This window comes from Branchiostoma lanceolatum, chromosome 1 (genome assembly GCF_035083965.1).
Source record: "Branchiostoma lanceolatum isolate klBraLanc5 chromosome 1, klBraLanc5.hap2, whole genome shotgun sequence".
In the NCBI taxonomy this organism is placed as follows: domain Eukaryota; kingdom Metazoa; phylum Chordata; class Leptocardii; order Amphioxiformes; family Branchiostomatidae; genus Branchiostoma; species Branchiostoma lanceolatum.
In genome coordinates, this window is record NC_089722.1 from 40,912,406 (window position 1) to 40,936,798 (window position 24,393).

Below are 24,393 nucleotides of genomic sequence, written 5' to 3' on the forward strand. Positions count from 1 at the left end.
TACATAATAGATCACAAATTTATCTCTACAAATATCATTAGTTCCAAATAGTATATGATTATCTGACTTTGAGCACCGTTCACTATATTACTATCGAAAATAAGCTCTTAACTCTCGGATCAAATCTATTATATTTAGATATGGAACGCCCCCTTTATGTCGAATGTAACACTCCCATTCTGCGCGGGAATGTCAATATTCTGTCAGACTACGCGAATTCAACTGGTAAGCTCCGACTGAGAATTCAGTATAATATCTAGCACCACATATTCTACGTGTAAAGTAGACTACTTACTACCAGACAATGCGTGTGACCGTGTCGATTGTGAGTAGGAGACGAAATCAACGGATGATTTGTTTGTCACTTACAATCTTCCCGACCAAAAATATAGATTTCCAAAAAAGACAGTAATGCACTATGGGCACCTGTAATCTTTTTTCACCTAAAGATATTGCAGATTTTATCAATTTCTAATACCCCTTGGCGTGTAGTGTGAGGGTCTGACGGGCGGACGTAAGTATACTCATAAACTAATTCATTTCATAGTGTTCATATAGTAGATTAGTTTATAAGTGTTGTGCAAGTTGTCATACGCTGTACATGTATTAGATTCAATTGTTGAGCACGGAAGCTTTTACTTTATACGGTCATTCAATCATCCAAATACTAATATACTGTACACATTAACAACGTAACATCCTAATCACATCTTTATTGTTGGTTCATCAATCTAAAGGGTAAAAGACCTCTACAGCTTAGTAATAATCTAAATAACGGAGGGGGCCAAATTCGCCCCTTTTTTAAAAATCATATTTTTCAAATGTGAATTTCATGAGCCTGGGTATGTCACTGGTTATATGTACTTGTTTATCTCTGCCATGAATATTTCCATTAGGGCGGTACATCACGGGGTATTGATTTAGATGTTCTTTGTGCCCATTATTCCCACTGCAGCGACACCTAGCTGTAGTGCGAAGTAGGTGCTGTCAGTAATGCCCTTACGAAGGTATATACCTTCCTATATTATATATATATAGACAGAGAAGAAATAATTGGCATCAGCATTGGTTGTGTACTAAGAGCCTTTACACACGTTGCTTGTTGCTTTTCAAGTATGTTAGGGTCTACAGTGTAGACAACATTGAACATATCATAAGTGACAGAAGATGCAGCGTTGTGCACATCTCAGGCCCGGCAGTCCCAGGAGATGTACTGCAGGGGTCCTCTGGTGCAGCGGCCGGTACGGTGGCCTTCGGCAGTGGGCCCTCTTTTGTGTACTGGGACTGGGAAAAGGCAAACAGGGATAGATTAAGTGTCGGTATGACAAAGTGGTTTTGTATACCATTGACAATTAGCTTTTAACTAATAGTTTGCTAATTGGTCAGGCAAAATACGTCTCTTTCAATATTCAAGATCAATACGTTTTGTAATAACAACTGGCAAGGTATTTGCACAATATGTGATATAGCGAATTCAAACCGACAAAGGTTCATTTCCTGTCATTAAAATTCATCTGTATTTGGTTTATCATATGATGGTGGAGTTTTTGCCAAACACTAACAGATTGGACTGAATTTTCTAGCAATCTTCAGGATAACTGGTCAAAAATAGGCGAGTCCAATAATGTATGCCTACCATGGGGATACCTGCACATTGAAATATGTGTCGACACTGCAACGGACTGACAATGGCGCTAGTGGATTAAATATGATTGTCCAATTCACGTTTATAGGCCATTTATGTGTATGAAATACACTAACCTCTGGTTAAAACGGACGATATTTCTGGTTTTTAAAACTGATTCCATCATCTGCTGGCAGAAGTCGCGGTTTCTCTATGGCGGATGTGAGATTCATACCAAGCCATAGATATCGGACGATGGTCTGTAGTATATACATATTGATGCCATTAGTGTAAAATCACGTTCACACAACGAAATCTAAGGTTACGTGGGTATGCCGTAAGCAATGATTGTCACGCCGGAGTTCCCGCGAAAAAGTGAAATATTTTTGTATATATGAAAGACATACATGTGTTTATATGTTATATGTAATCATTACATATATGACTCTTCCGGGTGCAGCCAACCAACCAAACAGCTTCATGGCTGTGACGTCATCTAGTTAGCTAAAGCCCTTCCCATCATGTCATACGGTGTATAAGACCGCGACCGCCTCCGTCTAGCCCTGGGCCACCCATAGGTACTACAGCAGGGGGTAGTCCACTGGTAGTGGAGTGTGCGCAGCTTCTATACTTTTTACCTTGTTCCTAGTGCTAAGCAGAGCAAGCAGAATGTACCATTTTTTAAAAAGTTTTTGGTATGGCTGACCCATGGGGATGGAACCTGACCTCCTGGTTGCGAGGCTAACAATCTAGCCTAAGGACAAAGCTCAGGCATAACGTCAACTACAAGCACTCTACTGTAAACATTTCAGTGATTATAGAAGCTACCTCTGCCAGTGTTGGGATCAGCTGTTGTCCTCCAGACGCCCCAATCACTAGTTTGACGTCACCATGACTGTCCACAATAATCGTGGGGCTCATGGCTGTCCTTGGGCGCTCCTCTGGTCGCCCGATGTTTGCTGTTGATACAGAAGAGCTTAAACGTTTATAAAAGAAAGTTGTAGCCGACCTTTTTTATTCCTTCTTCAAGTGTAAAAACCTTGAAGTAGTTCGCTGTAGATTGTAAATCATTACGTAGTATATTTATGAATGTTATGCCCCTGTTGTTAGTGCCGAAATACAAGAAATATTAAATGGTATTGCGTATTCTCTTTGGAATATAGACCAAATCATTTCAAGACCATTGGTGACTTAAGCACATACAAACGAAATGCATTTTTTTCCATCTTCAAATACCTGGATTAGGGCGACCTCTTCGGGTTCGCTGTTTACGCGGCGAAGTGTGGCTGTTCAGGACGATGCCAGTGGAAGTAGAGAGGCATCTGATACCGAAGCAGTATCAACGTTATTACAATTTCATTTAAGTCTCATGTTAACAATACTATGAGGATGCTGCGATTGGACAAACTTCTGAAAGGTATGCATAGTGCCTCAATTTTCTAGGAAACTTGAACGACCAACTGCGCAGGTGCAGCAAAGATCGGCCAATCGCTTTAGTTCGTCATTCTTTCTATTGTAAGCTTACTATAAGTCAATGCACTTTATCAAACATATCAAAATGATGCTATCGTCATTCTTTCTAAGCTTACGCCAAAGCACTTTATCAAACATATCAAAATGATGCTATCGTCATTCTTTCTAAGCTAAAGCCAACACTTCATCAAACATATCAAAATGATGCTATCGTCATTCTTTCTAAGCTAAAGCCAATGCACTTCATCAAACATATCAAAATGATGCTATCGTCATTCTTTCTAAGCTAAAGCCAACACTTCATCAAACATATCAAAATGATGCTATCGTCATTCTTTCTAAGCTAAAGCCAATGCACTTCATCAAACATATCAAAATGATGCTATCGTCATTCTTTCTAAGCTTAAGCCAATGCACTTTATCAAGCATATCAAAATGATGCTATCGTCATTCTTTCTAAGCTTACGCCAAAGCACTTTATCAAACATATCAAAATGATGCTATCGTCATTCTTTCTAAGCTTACGCCAAAGCACTTTATCAAACATATCAAAATGATGCTATCGTCATTCTTTCTAAGCTTACGCCAAAGCACTTTATCAAACATATCAAAATGATGCTATCTTCATTCTTTCTAAGCTAAAGCCAACGCACTTCATCAAACATATCAAAATGATGCTATAAGGACGTACTGCCGTCCTGTAGAACTAGTGCCAGTAGTGATGGATACCGCATCGTTGTTTGGCCCCAACACGGAAACGTGAGTCCCCCTGTGGTCGGTAGTGGCGAAAACAGAACCGCGTTTAGCCGACCGGGTCGCACGCGAAGTGTCCATCTCGCTGCGAAGTGAGGCGGCGAAAGGTTTCGATGTCATTCTCGCTGTGATCTAAAAAATACGGCAAAGAAACAGTCTCAATTCAGTTGATAGTTTATCAACTAATGAAATTGCATCCGTGTGTCATACACAACGTATTCTTCAGACAGTATTATTTATCAACTCCATATTGCTCTTTCGTTCTTAATTTCAGTCGAAAAATACATGTGTAGAGATTGTGAATCCCCTTAAAAGACAAATTGCTTCGATTGCAAACTGTACATATAGTGTAATGACCTCTGACCTGTCTAGTGTAGCAGACCTTGACCGGTTATGGATATGAGTGACGGATAACGATTTTGATGCTTTCATGTAACACATGTTTTTTGTTTAAGTATAATTTCGTTTACTTGTGTCACTTAAGTGTCGACAATCCTCTGTTACTTATGTTTCAATTTGGACACCAATTTATTTTCCTTGTTATACTGATGATGTTACAGTAACTGTTTTTGTAGTCTGGGTCCAATTGAAAATCAATCTAACGGAATTTAATGAGCCACGCAGCTGTCAGCATTTTTTTTAAATCATGTTACTTTGAATCAACGGATTTACTGGAGAATTCATACATGGAAGACCACCCCTACACATTCCTTACATCCCCATCAGAACTTTACTGGTAGAATCAGCGGTTCTGTCAGATCGCAATATTTACCCGGACATAATACTATATCAAACTAAAGTCATATTTGTTGAACCATGTATATATTTACGACAGTAGGACTCTATTACCTGTTCGCTGTTTAGGAACGTCTGGTCTCCTAGTAAGTTTCCCTGGTCACTGGCAACTTTAAATGCTTCTACGATCCTGTGGTACGTTAGGGCCTTGTTATCGACACCATCTATGGCCGCAGCATTCAGTGCATATCCTGAAAGTGAGATTTGCTCGGCCGATAATGTGATGAGTTGGAGAACATATCGAAGCTCCCAAAAAGTAGCAAACTGTCGTTGTGTGTGGTTGAATATTTTGTCAAAAGTTGTATTTGTTTCACAGGTACGTTGTTGGTTGTTTCCCTTATTAAACATAATCGCAAACAAGGACAATGTATAAGGTAACTAAGGTTGGATGTATTTATCGTTCGCAGGCGCTTACTGCTTACGGATTCCTTGCAATAACTTGCAAAGTCTACTAGTTCCTATCTTACCTTCCAAGATGTTGAGAGTGAGGCTCAAGATGGGTCCTCCTGAGGGTGCTGGTGATGTCAGCAAGAACAGCCCACCCGGAAGTGAAATGTTGAGGGGGCGGGTAACTTTTACCCGGTAGATTGCCAGATCTTCCTCAGTCATGCTGCCGCCTGTAATGTAATGAACACTTGTATGTTTTAGCTGTGTCTGAAAGTCTCCAACATTTTTAGCAAACAACATATTGTCTATCAACATACTGTCAGCAAACAACATACTGTCCATTAACATACTGTATAATAACGTCTACTTTCAGCAAACAAATACAACATACTTTCAGCAAACAACAACCCGTGGTAAAAAGATAGCACAAAATAAAACGAAGTATTTTTCTTTATACACTATGAACAGCATGAGCGCACATTAAACTTACCAGCGTCCTGTATGTCCTTCACCAGATTTTCGGCGATCTCCCCCGTGTAGAAGGCGTCTGCACCTCCATCAGCAACCGCACGGAGCGTTTCTGCAAGCTGCGGCCGCTTTATAATCGTGTTCTCCGTCAGGGGTTTCTTGTTGCCGTCACGGAAAGAGCTGATGAAACAAAGTAATCAGATATGTCATAATTAAGCCCCTTTACACGCACACAGACACACACACACACACACACACACACACACAGACACACACACACACACACACAGACACACACACACGCACACACACACACACAGACACACACACACACACACACACACACATGCACACACACACACATACAAACAAGCGCACATACAAACACACACAAAAACACACCTACATACACATACAGACATACATACACACAAACACACATGCAAACAAACTAACATACATGCACGCACGCACAAACACACATACATACACACATGCATACATATAAACACACACACACGCGCACAGCCATACACATGTACATCCAATCACACACACACACACACACACATACACATACACACACACACACATACATACACACACACATACATACATTCAATCAATCTAGTCTAGTCGTGATTAATAAAACTTATTGATCATCTAATCTTTGCCCTTTGTCTGCTTTGATTTCCAACGTTAGAATTTGTTGGTGCAACTGTGTTAACTGAAATTGTCTTGTTCACTTAACGTGTTTCCACTGACGGTGCTAAGGGATTAATGCAGATTGTAAAAGGCATTTAACACGCAACATACAGGTAGACTTTCAGGTGGTGTTAAAGGCAACCTAAGCAATATTAGGGCGCTCAAAAGCCATATATTCAAAATCATTTTTTTCTGATTTCTATCCATAGTAAGTATAGATTACACTATACCATTACATATCGACCATCATGGAGCAAAAATGTGATGTTGTTGTGTGGTGGGAACTCATTGAAAATCTGAGCACTTGCCATGCATGGAGGCCAGCCATCATTTCAAATCTTCCGAACATTCACGATTCTGACCGATAAGTCCCGAACGCATCCGAAGAAATAATCACGTGGTCATGGCTCAAGGTGCTTGGGCATTGTCACGTCACGCGGCCAGAAGTTACCGAAAATTGTCGACAGAAAACGGTTACGGCTGGATTCTGGGCTGATTTTTTGGGGGACCCAATAAATAAAATACTCCTTTTGTGGCTTGCTTCTGTGCTATTTTCAAACGCCCAACGTATGAAATAATGATGCAGATGTGCTAATATGGGGAAGTAAATGTCAATTTCAACTTCACCAAACAGAACTGTTTTCCCCGGAATATTTCAAGTTTTACCCCCTGAAATCGCTTAGGGCACCTTTAACATTGGACACAGGACGTCGAGGCGTCTGCACTCTCTGCTCTTTTAGCTGTAACACTTTTAAGTGGTACCAAAACTTGCCTGGTGATATAATCCTCCTCCTTTACTATGGCGCCTGCGAGGGCGGAATGTACTGTGAACCCCTCCGTGGCTAATTTAGTGACAGGTTCAAACAATTTTTTCCACGGTAACTTCCCGTGCCTCTGATGAGCCGCCTGAAGTCCGCGGAATACACCTGGGACGAGTACTGTTTCTCCACCTGATGTGTGAGTCGAATAGCATGTCAAAACAACCTTCTGCAGATAGAACAGTGCAATTCGTATTGAGTGAACATATAATGATCCTTTCAAAAACACAGCTGAGTATACAACAAAAAGAAATTAGGAGGTCAGTATCGAAAAACAAAAAATTTAACAGTCGCTAGTTGTGGTTTCTCAGCCGAGGATGCAGATGGGGAAGTTTCACGCTCATCCACGTCTTTTGCAGTACCATAAGGCCGCACCAACTTAATCTTATGGATGACATCCGCGCGCGCATTGATTTTCGCCTGTTGTAAAAAAAAATTTAAAAAAATCACCTCCTCCAAGGCTACACAGAACTTCGGAACTTGCCGACTTTTGCAACAATGAGAGACATGGGAGAGGAATTGAGGGATTGGCAGAGGGATTTGTGAGCGTAAACCATGGAATGCTTAATATGGAGTTCAATGCCATGTATGTTGAAACTGCCCTTATGGGTGTATATGAGTATTCTCATCACAGTCATATATCATCCACAGTCCTTGGAGCCAAATACCTTCTAATAGTCTGCTATGATGAACAAGACAACCTACATGTACTCTCCAAGCAGAGGAGTGGGTCCGGCAGGTTTTTGGCGTGTTTTTAGGCGTTTTTGTCGGGCTTTCTACTTTGTCATGGTATTTTTGTCTCTATTTATAGAGAGAGTACCTACATGTATCTTCTACAAATAAACTGTGTTCTGTGGTTCAATTCGCAATGCCAGCTTTGTACTAGTAGCCCTGTGGTTTAGCAGCATTTTTTTGCAGGATTTTTCTTTTTTTCGCCCGCGCGCATTAGTTTTGGGGTCTCCAGAGGATGTCATCCATAAAATCAAGTTGGTGTGGCCTAAGGGAACTAACTGGAATTTATCTAATGACATTATATATTTTTTTTGAATAATTCATCATTTAATCTTCGTTAGTTTATTTTGTATCTATTGACTTTCAACATGTTTTGTTGTGACCAGTACTAAGCCTAGTGTGACAGAAATATGCGATAAAGGTCTTTATTCATTCATAGAAAAGGTATTTTTAGGAAGGTACCCTTAGTCGCCCTTTGCCGGCGGTTCCTTGCACCCTTATCTTTCCGGGCCGAAGACGGGAACGTTTCGCGCGCGTCGATGACTTCTGATGTGCGCGTCTCATTGTTGTAGATTAGCAGCAAACCTCCACCACCGAGCCCAGAGCTGTGAAGCGAGAATAACCCTAGACAAAAACTCGACGCCACGGCGGCATCTACAGCCGAACCTCCATCTTTCAGAACATCCCTAAAATAGAAAGTCATACAAAGGTGTTTCATGTTGTTAAGAGGATACACGAGGTAACTATGCCGTCCAACCTTTTTGAAAGTCCTATACGGGTAATAGGTCACCAAATTTTTTAAAAAAACTTTTTTAATAATCGAGTGGATCACCTATAATGCCCCCAGGTACAATTTTAAAACAATGCTAACACAAATGTTTGTAGATAATTCAAAGAGATTCTATGCACATGTACTGTAATAACATGACGTTATATATCTTCTGGCTATCAACAATGTTGGATCCGCCATGTGAAACCGTCGCTAACTGAATTACAGGTTTACGTAGCGAAACCTATGTAGGATCCGTCGGGTTGTGTGTTGGCCACCATCTTAAATTGTGACGAAACTGATCGCCATTTTGTATTTGTGACGTCATTTTGTCGTCGGCTTGCGTGGGGGCCGCCAGACTCCGTGGCGCGCGGATGATTTGTTATGGTTCACCCAACGCCACCCCGACCCCACCATACCACGTGTAGCTTGACACAAATAACCTCCTTGGTGGGCCTGACATAGTTATACACTCAGGCGTAACAGCAACAAAGACAGCGACCTAACAGAACACCGGAGTAAGTGACTTGTGCCCTGAGTGTAGATCTGCCAGCCTATAATTTGGAGGGGTGTTTTTTGGGGTCGCTAACGTTCTCTCTTTTTTTAACAAATCGGCACACAACTGTGGCATCCCGTGGCGTAGTGGTTAGAACATTGGACTGTCAAACAAGGAGACTCGGGTTCAATCCCGGCTTTCCCCCAGACATGTCTGGACATGCGTCTCGATGTTGTGCACTTGGGAAAGGCACTTTACACGACTTTCCTCACTCCACCCAGGTGTAGAAATGGGTACCTGACTTCGGTTGGGGAGGTAAAAGGCGGTGGAAGGAGAGGGATGGGCTCCGCCTTCCAATACCGTGCCCTAGACACGGTGGGTAAAAACCCACTGCTCCAACGGCCCCAAAAGGGCTATGGTACCTTTACCTTTACCTTTTACACAACTATCACACATTCAACTCAAATAAAAAGAAAAATTCAATACCAATTCATATTTATAAAAAAGACCCAGTAATCGCTAAACTAACATTATAGCAAACCTGAAGTATATGTGGCACAAATACTTAACTCTAGTTTCAGTAAATGTCAGGAAGTTTGGCGGCTCTAGCATGAGCCGTTAAGGAATTATGCGACATGAAAGTTGGTGCGGGCCTCAAAAGCCCCCCCCCCCCACACACACACACGTCTGAATACTAGGGTTAAGTAAACTTGGAAACTAGGTTCTAGACAGCAAGCTAGACGGAGTGAGTGTCAAGAAACTTGGCTGCAAATTTGCCCGGATATGCAGCTTGTACTGTTTATTGAAAATCTGGCGTGTTACGCCATGAGGCAGTTTACCGGGTATGCAATACAAACAACAAATCCCCGATTACTTGTTTGATTCCTTGGTTCGGGGATATCGAAGGAAATAAGTCGAGAAAGCAGGCAAACTATAAAGAAAATAAAGGCATTCCGTTTCAGGTTAGAGCCCCCTGCTATCATTATATTGCATTGCACATTGGATGAGTAACACACCAAACTGGTCGATAGGTAGATCCTGTTTATGTTTTTGTTGGACAGTTCAAAGAAGGATAACTCAAAAACATATAAGTTGGTTTTTATGACTTGTGGCTTAAGAGCAAATGTCTGTAAGGATCAAACAATGGTGGCAGGGGTCAAAAAATCGATTCGGCTCATATTTTGCACAATGATAGTACTTGGCCCACTGTCCCTCAAAATAGCTTTCTTTTTGCTCAACACCGATTGTTGCCATGGCAACGGGCCAAACAAGTTTTGGGGCCATTTTCCCTGATTTGGGCATGTCAAAAACATGAAAATTGGCTCATTTTAGGACATGATTACGAGCAGATGCTTGAATTTAACGGGAAAACAAAAACTGGGCTATCAAGAGCAACTACCCAGCTTTACTAGAATAGCTTGGAAATTTTTTCAGAAATCCAAGTTGAAGTGCTTGGGCAACCTCAAAACAATAACAGTGTTTGTAGCTTGTGAAAAAAGGTAATTTGTCCCAACTTTGAAACGCTGTAAGTCCAAAAGTGGTGTTTTTTTTTGCTTGAAATTTACATCATATATACATCCAAGTAATAGCTATCATGAACTAGTTTTCAAATTTTGGCTTCTTTTTTGGTTGTCACGTAACTGTCCTCAGAAGAAGGTCATTTTTTATGTTTGACGAAAAATATGATGTTGGGCCATATTTAAAGCCCAATATATGGGAAAGTAAAAAAGTGATCTAATTTAAATTCATGTCAAAGGTAACCCTATGCGTGTTCTATCAAATGAGTGGTTGCAAAGGTTGGTGTTTTGTTTCGTTGCTGTGTACTTGTCCCTAAAAGTAGGCCATGTTTTCGACAAATGCGGAAATCAACATTTTTGGCTAACTTTGAAGCCCGGAAGATGTCAAAGTAGGATGTTTTTTTCAATTCAATCTTTTATCAGATGTACCCCCCGTGTATTGTCTATGAAATAAATGCCTGCAAAGGTTGGTGTCTTGTTTCGTTGCCGTGGACTTGTCCCTAAAAGTAGGCCATGTTTTCGACATATGCGGAAATCAACATTTTTGGCTTACTTTGAAGCCCTGAAGATGTCAAAGTAGGATGTTTTTTCAATTCAATCTTTTATCAGATGTACCCCTGTGTATTGTCTATGAAATGAATGCCTGCAAAGGTTGGTGTCTTGTTTCGTTGCCGTGGACTTGTCCCTAAAAGTAGGCCATATTTTCGACATATGCGGAAATCAACATTTTTGGCTTATAATGTTTCAGGCTTTGAAAATGTCAAAGTAGGATACATTTTTAATTCCATCAACAGAAGTACCCCTGTGTATTGTCTATCAAATGAATAGTTTTAAAGGTTGGTGTCTTGTCTCGTTGCAGTGTACTTGAAACTGAAGGTGCATTTAGGTCATATTTCGGAAATAAGCGATTCAAAGGGAGCAAAATCAAACATATATATGTACATATATATATATATATATATATATATATATATTTCTTGTAGAAACAATGTCCATATCTTTTAATGCAGTAGCATGCTTTTGTTGCAAATTGATATTACAAAGACAGTAGCAGTGGAAGTGGTGCTACAACAATCTTTGATTTATTTGTAAGTTGCGCATTTGCAGTTGTTGTTGTAGTGCATTGACCTTGTTCCAACGGTACCTGCCCTATAGTGTCAGAAGCCTGTGAGAGTACACCTAACGTACAGTCTATGCACAGTCTGTTGCATATCTGTAAACCACATCAGTATTAAATATCTTACTTTTATCCCTAGCTATAAATCATAACCATTTACAAAATGTGCTCATTGTCCCTATGCGCATACAGCTTAAGTCTGCTTCCGAGTAGTTTACAACATAACAGTAACTGTTGCTCTGTTACTTCTACTTATAATGGCTATTCGAAACAAGGACAGGAACGCACGTATTCTTGAATTTTCGCCACAAATGCCGATTTACGTCGACGATCAGATATTGCGGATACATCCACATCAAAATGTTCACAAATGGACCTCAGAAGTGCGATGCTAAGCTCATACAATTCCTTCCTCATTGCTAAGTCACAAAACTTGTATGTGTTGTATATAACTGGGTGGCATAGCTGGACTTCATTCATAATGTGCGCCTGTAAGTTACTGTTAGCAGATTCTATCGCAGCAGATCTAGAGTCTTGTTCGTCATCCTAGGCGTCTTCTGGAGTTTGACGACGTTTAGGTGCGCGTCTTGAGAAATAACTTGATATTTGCTGACCCGTCAGAAACTCCTGAACCTGGAACAGTCTTTTTCTCAGCCTAGCCGACTGCTGCCCACCCCTGTGTCTGGGACCCCGGCAGCAGTATAATCAAAATACTGGATACTACTACTACTACTACTACTAGGGCACGATAATACGGGGAGATCCGCTATACTCTAGTAGGTATGGGGGTGAAATCAGCAAAACCCTTAGGTAATACTCAGAAGTATTTTTGAAAGACAATACATATATAGTATTACTTCTTTAAGAACTTGGGTTTAGAAATTACTGCATGTTAATTTCTACATATGTCGAAAAATATTACCTACTTTTAGGGACAAGTACACAGCAACGAAACAAGACACTAACCTTTGCAGGCATTTATTTCATAGACAATACACGGGGGGTACATCTGATAAAAGATTGAATTGAAAAAAACATCCTACTTTGACATCTTCCGGGCTTCAAAGTTAGCCAAAAATGTTGATTTCCGCATTTGTCGAAAATATGGCCTACTTTTAGGGACAAGTCCACGGCAACGAAACAAGACACCAACCTTTGCAGGCATTCATTTCATAGACAATACACAGGGGTACATCTGCTAAAAGATTGAATTGAAAAAACATCCTACTTTGACATCTTCCGGGCTTCAAAGTTAGCCAAAAATGTTGATTTCCGCATTTGCCGAAAATATGGCCTACTTTTAGGGACAAGTCCACGGCAACGAAACAAGACACCAACCTTTAAAACTATTCATTTGATAGACAATACACAGGGGTACATCTGATAAAAGATTGAATTGAAAAAACATCCTACTTTGACATCTTCCGGGCTTCAAAGTTAGCCAAAAATGTTGATTTCCGCATTTGTCGAAAATATGGCCTACTTTTAGGGACAAGTCCACGGCAACGAAACAAGACACCAACCTTTGCAGGCATTCATTTCATAGACAATACACAGGGGTACATCTGCTAAAAGATTGAATTGAAAAAACATCCTACTTTGACATCTTCAGGGCTTCAAAGTAAGCCAAAAATGTTGATTTCCGCATATGTCGAAAACATGGCCTACTTTCAGGGACAAGTCCACGGCAACGAAACAAGACACCAACCTTTGCAGGCATTCATTTCATAGACAATACACAGGGGTACATCTGATAAAAGTTTGAATTGAAAAAACATCCTACTTTGAAATCTTCCGGGCTTCAAAGTTAGCCAAAAATGTTGATTTCCGCATTTGTCGAAAATATGGCCTACTTTTAGGGACAAGTACACAGCAACGAAACAAAACACCAACCTTTGCAACCACTCATTTGATAGAACATACATAGGGTTACCTTTGACATGAATTTAAATTAGATCACTTTTTTACTTTCCCATATATTGGGCTTTGAATATGGCCCAACATCATATTTTTCGTCAAACATAAAAAAATGACCTTTTTTTGAGGACAGTTACGTGACAACCAAAAAAGAAGCCAAAATTTGAAAACTAGTTCATGATAGCTATTACTTGGATGTATATATGATGTAAATTTCAAGCAAAAAAAAACACCACTTTTGGACTTACAGCGTTTCAAAGTTGGGACAAAATTACCTTTTTTCACAAGCTACAAACACTGTATTGTTTTGAGGTTGCCCAAGCACTTCAACTTGGATTTTTGAAAACTTCCAAGCTATTCTAGTAAAGCTGGGTAGTTGCTCTTGATAGCCCAGTTTTTGTTTTCCCGTTAGATTCAAGCATCTGCTCGTAATCATGTCCTAAAATGAGCCAATTTTCATGTTTTTGACATGCCCAAATCAGGGAAAATGGCCCCAAAACTTGTTTGGCCCGTTGCCATGGCAACAATCGGTGTTGAGCAAAAAGAAAGCTATTTTGAGGGACAGTGGGCCAAGTACTATCACTGTGCAAAATATGAGCCGAATCGATTTTTTGACCCCTGCCACCATTGTTTGATCCTTACAGACATTTGCTCTTAATTGCTCTCAAGAGATGATTTTGTTTTAGATATTGTTCTTTTTAGTGTGAAAATGGCCCCATCCCTCCCAACCCACTGTATCGTAAGCAGAAATGGATCATTGTACAAGTCTGTACAATAATGTCTGGATTTCACTGAATTGCGTGTGTGCACCTATCTTAGAGAAATAGCTTGAGGTGCAGACCTGAAACGTTGGGGGAAACTAAAGTTTGAAAGCTTAGAAATGAGAAACCTGTCTGCGAAACCTGTCACTTCACTTTGGCAAGTGAAACTGTGGCATCTTCTGGAAGGGTCTTGGGTAAAAAAACTGGTAGAAGAAGACAACATGGGAACATGTACTCCTGTTCCAGTAGAGGATCTCGGAAAATATTATTGATGCTCATTTATGACTGTATTAGTGCTGTATTAATTACCTTATGCCTATTTCCAACCTTTAGACTACTGAGGTTAATTTTATGCGTTCTGAAAAAAACAAATCACGGTACTTTATCACAGACCAAGCCATGAAGCGGTCTCTTTCTACCACAACCCCACCTATAGCTGTAACGTTTTGTACCTGCCGATCTCTGAACATCTCGCCGCGTCTGAAGCTACCGCGCCATGTTCAAAGAGCTCGTCTGGGACATCGACGTCCACCTGATCGGCTCCGTTGCCATCCAGCCCCACCTGATCTCGTTGTTGGTCAAGCAGTGCAAGGAAGACGAAGAACCCCAGTTCAACTCCAACGACCACGTATAAAACTTTCACGAAGGCGCCCATGTTGTCTACGTGTAAGCCAGCACACAGATCCCTATCTTTGCTACCAGATCCGGGTTAACGGTCGGAGGTTAGATATGGCCAGCATTTGATCATAGGGAAATCTTAATTGACACGACAAAAGTACAGTGACTTTCGTAAGGTCTTCTACAACTATACATGCAAACATCAAACAATGGTATACAAAATGATTAACCTAAGTACAAGTACATGAATACTTCAACATGTCGAGTTTAACGTGTCATTTACATCACTAGTTCTAAGATCTAAACATTCTTTGATATATTTACCTATTTGTACACAGTAAGGGTTGTCTCCTTCTAGAATGTATTTGAATTCATCTATAGGCTGGAATGTATCAAATTCTGTTGAACAAGCGGAAAGAAGGTTGAACAGCTTTCAGCGTTTATCAAGATATCGTGGACAACTTAGGATAAATTGTTGTTCATCTTCAATTTCATTTGGACAGAATGGACAAAACCTCCGGTCACGGAGAATTTTATGGTACCTATGCATCGACTAGATAACGTCTATCAAAATGCATCAAAACAACTGTACACAGTGGTGGTTACATCTGTATGTTTTCTCTCTCATCAATCACACACTAGTAGCAGACGAAACCATTTATGCTATGCCTTTTCGTTGGGTGCATCCGCTTTCTGGAACAGCCCAATGTTATCATCGTACAGTACACTAACCCAGAAACCAAAACACACAGACACTCACACAAATACACACACAAACACGCACACGCACACACACAGTCACACACAAGCACACATACACACACACATACGCGCACACACAAGCACATACACACTCACACACACACACAAACAAATACACAAGCGCACACAAGCACATATACACACACAAGCACAAAACACACAAACACACACACAAACACGCACAAGCATACATAGAGACACACAGACAGACAGACACGCACACATACACACACAGAGACAAAAGAAACACACAAAAATTGCAAACATACTTCTCTATCTATGAGATTCGATTTTGGTCGCTCAACGTTTGCCGCCTTAGTAGAAGCAAGGTATCAGACACTCGGTTTCTGGAGCGCATTGGGCACCGCCACTGACGGTTTAGAACATTCAATATCTGCAAATATCGGTTGGCCTCCAAGTTGCCCTAAGGCTAACGTTATCGATGATGACATATCTGCAGAGGGCACGGCGTCTAGCTATTATCTTCGTTGTCGCAAACATGGAGGCTTTTCGGCGGTTTTTCAAAGTTATTACAATTGCGGCTGTAATCCGTCTACTAGGGAAAGAACTTAGGTTTGACAGTGATGTCCCGGTGAGACGACCGTGCACGCGTCCCCAGCCGGCCGGGCTGGACGTCACCGGCGGCCCGCACACACACGGGGCGGTCGCCGCCGACGCTCTGGAATGTTCTGCGATCGGCAGGTACGTGACTTGATGTTGACAGTGATTATAACGCTAGCGCTTTTTTGTACAATAAACAGCAGGAGATAATGCTTTATATTGACTCTTGAAAAGTTCGTTTGTAGGAGATGATCTGATATGATACTAAAAAGCCCTAGTCTAAATTAGCCGACCATAGCTTCTCAACCATTACTCCTAATAAAGTCAGTCATGAGCAAGGTCATATGTGGTTGTTAGCTGGTCGTCGGTCTTGAGTTAACCATATGCTGTCATGTTCTGTTTGTGACATGGTTGTGGCATGGTCGTCGCGACAGATAGGCTTGGCCTAAAAATGGTCCGACTGCTCCCAACCCACCGCCGACCTTGATTGGGAGGTGGACGGGACCAGGTTGCCTGACGGTCCTGAGGGGGACAGGGGCTTGGACAGGGATAGGGGGGAGGATGGAAGGCCGAACAAATGTTCGCGGTGTAATAACAGCGAAAACCGCGAACACAAAACCACCGCGAACCGATTGCAAATAATTACGGTAAATATGGATCAGTGTATCTGGGACTTTCATACCACTCTATAAAGGTAAAACTCACATGAATTAAATAAATGTCCTTTAATGTTATATCGAGTTCTAAACCTTGTTGTATTATGTCTCATGTAGCATTATGCTCCATGTTTGATGACTAAAATCGTAGATATAAGAAGAAAAACCACAGACCGTATGATTTTTTTAAATACAGAATTTTAACAAATACAGTTAAACCTTAACAGCTGACATTAAGAATCCTGTCTTTAGTAACCACCTGTCGACATAGACAAGGTTTTATCGGTACCCTGAGTGGTCGTCTTGGACAGTTTTGACGGTAGGTTGTTTTTCAGGGACATTTTGAAGAAGGGTGGTTCGGCTGTGGACAGCGCCATTGCGACTTTAGCTTGTGTGGAGCTGATTCACGGGCACAGCGCCGGGCTCGGTGGGGGTTTGATCATGACAGTATACAACAAAGAGACAGGCACGGCCCAGGTCATCAACGCCCGGGAAACAGCCCCTTCCGGAGCCTCCACTGACATGTATGGGACGAACAATTCAAGCGCTCAGTTCGGTAAGTCAGGACAATGAGCTGCCTGTCGAATTACTGCAAATGCATTTTAGTTCGCGTGGTTTTTATTTCGCGCTAGGGCGAAAAGGGAGTGTTCGCGGTGGTTTCAAGTTTGCCGCAGCGCTATAGTCACATACTGCTACAGTTTTAGAAAAAATGTTCGCGGTGGTATTAAGTTCGCGGTGAAACGGTCGCCGTTAAAACCGCGAACATAAAACCACCGCGAACGTTTCTACATTTGCAGTAGTCGAATCAGTGGTTTATAATGGTTATGACCTAGTGACCTGAAGCATTCTATTGTCTGCGACACCAGCAATTCTTGAAGAACTAGTTTTCTGCCTCAGGTTACTCTGGTCTTCATACCAGACTAATTACGTTTGCTGTATATGTTTTGATAAAATCGGACGTTAGGGAGTGTTGTTCTTGTGTGGTGGTCAACCTCAGCAAGCTACGCCTTTCTGGGCCCCGAGGCTATGAATGGGGGTTCTCGCGAATTTGAATGGACAGCTATTTTTACAAGAGGGGTCCATTTCGTATCAAATCGATGAATTCCATATTTCTGTGTTGTAAACACCACCAAAAGATCAATGTGGGGTCTCATTTAGTTTCAATGATAATGAATGAAGACCTTTAGTTTCAACAATAATGAATGAAGACCTTTAGTTTCAACAATAATGAATGAAGACCTTTAGTTTCAATGATAATGAATGAAGACCTTTAGTTTCAATGATAATGAATGAAGACCTTTAGTTTAAATGATAATTAATGAAGACCTTTAGTTTAAATGATAATTAATGAAGACCTTTATCGTACATTTTGCTACACTGGGCTAAGTACAGGTCACAACAAAACAAGACAGATGCAGTTGAACAGATACAAAATAAAACTAACTACCAACCCTCCTGTGGAACACAAGTATGTGTGTATGTTTGCATCGTTATATTTATCTCCATATATTGAAATTAGATTTTTGTGTTTTCCGTGTATCAGTCTGTGTGTTTGCTTGTTCTTCCGTATTAAAGAATATTTTGTATAAGAGAGAGATGTAGATATTAGGTAGATATATTTCTAGATAGATAGATAGATAGTGAGATAGATAGTGAGATAGATAGATATTGAGAATATACTCTCAGAAAATGAGGAAGAACAAGCAAACGCACAGACTGACACACGTTAAACACAAATATTTTATTTAAATGTAGATAAATATGACGATGCACACACACACACACACACACACACACACGCACACACACACACACACACACACACACACACACACACACACACACACACACATTTGTGTTCCACAGGAGGGTTGGCTGTGGCCGTGCCAGGCCAGGTCCGCGGGTTGTGGGAGGCCCACCAGAGGTACGGGAAGCTGCCGTGGAGAGACCTGTTCCAACCGGCTATACGGATGGCGGAGCAGGGATTCTGTATCGCTAGACCATTGGAGAAGGCCATCAATTTGAACCTCGAATTTATCAACGATCCAAAGAATCACCTGTGGTGAGTTATTGGCAGCATCACCCTCTTTCATTAATTACCTGTTTCTGAGACGTTTTGTTTCTAGTATTTTTTAGTTTTTATTTTTAATTCTTAATTCTTCATTTTTTTATTGCATTTTCACATGAACAAAAACAATATGAGAAAAACAGAAAATCATACTATAAGGAACATAAATAAATACCACGGAACCTGTCACATACATACATAAACATAATATACAAGTCATGTTATTCAAACATGCAAATATAGAATATCTTCGATTAAACATGTACTTAACATGTCTTCACCTTTCGTCCCGTAGTGACGTACTGTGTGACGAGAACAACAACGTCATGGGTGCGAACATGACTATGAAGCGGCCTCAGCTTGCAGAGACGCTCCGTGCGGTTGCCGATGGAGGTGCAGACGCCTTCTACACGGGCGAGATCGCCAAGAATCTAGTGAAGGACATACAGGACGCAGGTATTTTCCTTGCATCTTATTGATATTAGTTATCTGATGACCTAAGTCATCCCAAAGATAGCATGATAAAGCCGAGACTCTTTTCCGTCGTTAACAGAAATTGAAAGACTCAACTTACCGACAGTGTCAACAGGTTCTTCTACATTGGTCTATCAACACGTTAGGGTGACAAGCTGTTAGAATATTTGACCATGACATTTGAGCTTGTAAAGATGTTTCTTACCAAGAGAATATAGGAAGGGAATCTCACGTACCTTTGTCTTACAAACCAATTGATAGTCTGCGGTTCCAACGTTATGTATAAGATCCTTTTCAAACTATTTCCTTTGTCACTTTGGTTGCATATGGTATCATAACCTTGGCCACAAAGTTTTACGCCTTCGAGAGGTCACAGGAACGAACTGCTCACATCTAATTCAGTATGCTTGTTTGTCGCATGCGTTGCATGTGGTGTTATAACATTGTCCCCCAAGTATTATGCATTTGTAATGACATAGGAAGAAAGCTGCTCACATCTGATTCTGTATGTTTACCAGGTGGCATCATCACAGAGCAGGACCTCCGTGACTACCAGGTGGACATATCGGAACCTCTGAAGATTTCTCTGGAGGGTGGACTGACCGTGCTGTCCCCACCTCCGCCGGGAGGGGGCGCTGTGTTGAGTCTCATTCTCAACATCTGGGACGGTGAGAAACACTTACTGTAGTAGCAGCAGCAGTAGCAGTAGTAGAAGTAGTAGCAGTAGAAGTAGTAGTAATAGTAGTAGCAGCAGCAGCAATATCCTGGTATTGGTGGTAGTTGAGGCATTAGAACGTAGTAATGGCAGCAGAAATAGCACTAGTACTCGCAGCAGTAGTAGAACAAGTTAGTAAACTATTTCATTTTCTCCTTAAAAAAAAGTAAATAAACGTAATTAAAACGACCTTACGCACAAGTCATTTTGGAAATAACAACGTTCTTCCTTCCATGTTGCAGGCTACGGTTTGAACGCCTCCAGTGTGGACGGGGTCGATAACCAGGTCCTGACGTACCACAGGATGCTGGAGACCTTCAAGTTCGCCTTCGCCAGACGAACCGAGCTGGGAGATCCTAACTTCGTCAACGTACAGGAGGTGAGAAAATATCTGTTGCCGTCCTAGCAACGATTTCCCAAGTCTTTGCAGTCTTAGAACCATCCTGCGTAATACAGTCGCAGCTACTTCTCTGCATTTCAGTCGTCGTAACTCTCCTTCTAAGACATCCATTGGTTTTGCCGTGGCATGCAGATGGTGAAGAAGATGACGTCCAAGTCATTTGCGGACTCCTTAAGAATGAAGATCAGCGACACGGAGACGCACGACTGGCGGTACTACGACCCGGTGTACTACGTGCCCGAGGACGGCGGCACAACCCACGTCTCCGTCCTGGGACCGGGAAACGACGCCGTGTCACTATCCAGCAGTTTCAACCGATAGTAAGGAGTAGTTACCGTTACCCGCACATATAAATACAGAGCCTGTATGTGGGTCTCGTATATGTACGGGTTGGGGGGTATTATTCAAGTGAACGCATCACACCGCTGTGAAACGCACCGAATGCGAAAATAACAATACCACCGCAGTACAGAAAAAGTCAACTGAAGGAAACATGGCCTGATTAAGAAATCAAATTAACGAAATATATTGCGTACAAAACGTCAGCAGGACAAGGGTTAAATGCCGGTGAATTTTCCTGTAATATACGTACAATTTGGTATTTTCTGAAAACATCTATGCAATCTTTAATCAATTGTCTAATGTGTGCTCCTTTGTGGAAAAAAATTAGCAACAGTTCGTGACGTCACAGAAATGAATCCTATCCACACTAGCTAATGGAGACTCCTTTCTGTGACGTCACGACTCGGAGCTGAATCCGAACCTTCTTAGAAGACGAATAGTTTGGATTCAGACGTTGAATATACCACAACATTAATCACATCCGGTTTCTTAGCACGCTAACGTTTGTCAAGTTCTGCGTCCACAGTATAGTCAGCTGAGAATAAATGGACCTTAGATTCTCCTAATTTTTGCGAAATAAAAACACTGACAAAAAATCTCTATACGAGATTGATTGATCCCTGTTATGTAGCCATGGTCAGGCATCATAATCACAACAGTGGACGCAGATATACATGAAGGAAGTACCGTATGTAAATAAACACACAATCGCTTGTTTTGTTTCAGTTTTGGGTCAAAGTTCCGCTCAGCGTCCACAGGAATCATCCTCAACAACGAGATGAGAGACTTCAACTTTCCAGGGATGAGCATTCCCCATTACATCCCCTCAAGCCCAGGTAATCCAAACATATATATGTATTTAAATGTATATATTCGATACCGGGTGTTCCGGACCAGTGATATTTTGGGTCATTATACGGGCTTCCGCTTATATCAGACGATCTTACATAGAATCATCACTTCGCGTGCGCCATTGTCGAAAATTCGAATACCGGATTCGGACGTTGGAACTAATGTTGCTATATCTTTTTGTTCGAAGACACAGAATTTTCTCAACTTATAAAGCATTTCGCATTGATGTGTGCTTTTTTCGGGAGGGTATGACATAAGCAAAATACAGGACAGTGTATTCCGCATCACCCTAGGTCCCAGCCCTCCGGCGGGTCAGGTCGCCCTCGGGCCTACGGGCGATCCAACCCGCGGGAGGGCTGGTACCTAGGGTGATTCGGAATACATCGTATTGTACACACAATATTCACACTATTCTGTCTTTATTAGCTTATAAGCACATAACCAGGATATTCGCTACCCTCTCGTCACATAGCGAACTTCATCGAACCAGGAAAGCGGCCCATGTCGTCCATGGCCCCATTCATCGTGCTGAACAGTACCGGTGACGTCAGACTTGTGCTGGGTGCCGCTGGCGGGTTGAGGGTGGAGACGGCCTTAGCATATGTAAGTCCACTGTCGTGAATTTCTTCCGTCGTAACTTACCTTTGCAACGAGGAGCATTAGATTAGGACCTCCTAACGATGTACAATGGCTTCTTTGTCGAATGACCGTAACTTCCCTGGTATAACATGCATTAATTACCATTGAGAACGATGGACAACAGGAAAACATAGAAGAAGAAGGGGAAGATGTCAAAGTTTTTAAATCGTTCAATGAAATATGTTGCTCCGGTATCTGATGGGTTGTCGATTGCAAAGGCATTGAAGATGATGGTGCCATTTGCAACTGAAGTAATACCATTCAATGTCGGATCATGCTATGTTATAGTATTTTTTTTTCACGAAAATGAATGTATGCCTACCTTCTCGGCCGTTATAGTAACAAAATAAACTTAAACCCATGAACAGTACAACGCGGTGTTTTTTTTTCGATAGGAATGCCATATTTATTAGCCGGCACAAACAATAAAACAAGTGGGATAAGAAGAAATCAATGTCAACAAAACTCTCTACGGTTACAATAAGCAGACATATTCTGTCTCATGGGAATTTTAAAACATTTTCAGAGAATCAATCGAAAATAAATTCCACCGCCAAAGGAGCATTCCCAACAGAATAATTCCCATATTTCTTTGCCTTATGTCGTCACATTGGATTTAAGAACTTCTAATTCTCTTTTTAAACAGGCGACGATGCATTACCTTCGCTTTGGCACGAGCCTGGCCTCGGCCATTGAGTCACCGCGTCTGCACCACTCGCTGCTGCCGAATAAGATCGTCACAGAAGTAGACAGACCATTCCAACCAAAGGTGGGTGGTCGCATTATGTATTTCCTGCAAGCTTAAGTTCTCTTCTCGTTGTCAGTAGTTTAGTGGCTAGTGACCATACCTCTGGACAAAGAGGTCCTGAGTTCGAATCCCGGTTGTTGTTCCATTAAAAGCAGAGCACATCAACTGTCCGTTGATTTCATTTAAACTGAACTGGTTCGAAATCATTTTCACATTCTTCTTATTGCAGGAAGTGTTTGATCGCCTGTCGGAGATCCACAGGACGCGTAACTCCTCTGCCATAGCCGTGCTGCAGGGCGTCATACAGGAGGGGTCCTCTATATTCGCTTACTCCGATTCCAGGAAGGACGGCTACGCCACAGGGTTCTGATCACAACCAGCGTGTCCAGGACAAAAGATTAAAGAAAAGAAAAAACAAATTTCAGCTGCAATACCTAGAAAGTCATCGGGGTAGGGGTGGGGCAAAATCGACATTGACCTTTGCTCTGATAAATCTATAAACATTTATCATTACACATACATTATACAAAACACATAAAAGTGTCCTATGGATCTGGTTTATCGTTCGTGTAACTTCGTTTATGTAATTTCTGTCACTGTAAAAGTATTCTAACGTTATGCTTATATTTCATAATATGTTAATCATGTTGCGCCAAGTAACATAAGTGAACATCCTTTTATCACTTTTAATCTTTTTTGTTGCGTTTTAGTCATTTTACATTGGTTTTGGATTCTGTAGCAAAACTGCGGTTTCCTATATCCTGCTCAGCGAGGCTTCATTTGCAAATGCGTCGCGCGTCAGTGTGAGTGCTGGGGGAAACTCGTCGTAAACTTGCCAAGTCGTCGCCATTTTTAGTCGCCAACTAGTTTCTGTCCAGTGAGAGGGGGCTTAATTAAGTTTTAAGACCCATTGTCGAGTTGTTGCTAACGTACACAAGCAATGGCAGCGTATCCTTCTGTGTACCGAATGACACCTATATTTTCATGCTTGTTACACTAAGATACCTGAATATACCACTCTGCTGCAATATCTCCATATATCTACTGTTATTGAAGACATGAAAAGCGGATGACAATGTAAATGTAATTTCGAGGCAATATTGCAATGGGATACAGTAATTAAGGGTTAATGACCCGCCCCGAGGTGTATATGGTGTCATAACGCCTGGTCATGTGCTATAAACACCGAATAAAACGACCGAGTGAGCGAAGTCTCTTCTGCATGT

The 24,393-nt window shown here is 41.4% G+C and overlaps 2 protein-coding genes across 2 annotated transcripts; one reads left to right on the top strand and one right to left on the bottom strand.

The window, feature by feature from the left end:
- Positions 1 to 1,739: 1,739 nt before the first annotated feature.
- LOC136426635 (glutathione hydrolase 1 proenzyme-like) lies at positions 1,740 to 14,987 on the bottom strand. Its single transcript, XM_066415341.1, has 8 exons — positions 14,785 to 14,987; positions 5,523 to 5,680; positions 5,113 to 5,262; positions 4,700 to 4,836; positions 3,789 to 3,982; positions 2,861 to 2,946; positions 2,453 to 2,583; positions 1,740 to 1,884 (listed from the first exon to the last, which is right to left on the bottom strand). Exons 1-8 carry the CDS (start codon positions 14,985 to 14,987, stop codon positions 1,768 to 1,770), a joined length of 1,176 nt encoding a protein of 391 aa, XP_066271438.1. The 3' UTR covers positions 1,740 to 1,767.
- Positions 14,988 to 16,211: 1,224 nt separating this feature from the next.
- On the top strand, positions 16,212 to 23,566 carry LOC136426638 (glutathione hydrolase 1 proenzyme-like). The gene is made up of 11 exons (XM_066415355.1): positions 16,212 to 16,414; positions 17,265 to 17,485; positions 18,685 to 18,991; positions 19,293 to 19,453; positions 19,990 to 20,139; positions 20,429 to 20,565; positions 20,719 to 20,906; positions 21,655 to 21,764; positions 22,253 to 22,383; positions 23,066 to 23,188; positions 23,397 to 23,566. The coding sequence occupies exons 1-11, from the start codon at positions 16,212 to 16,214 to the stop codon at positions 23,535 to 23,537; spliced, it is 1,872 nt and encodes a 623-aa protein (XP_066271452.1). The 3' UTR covers positions 23,538 to 23,566.
- Positions 23,567 to 24,393: the final 827 nt, after the last annotated feature.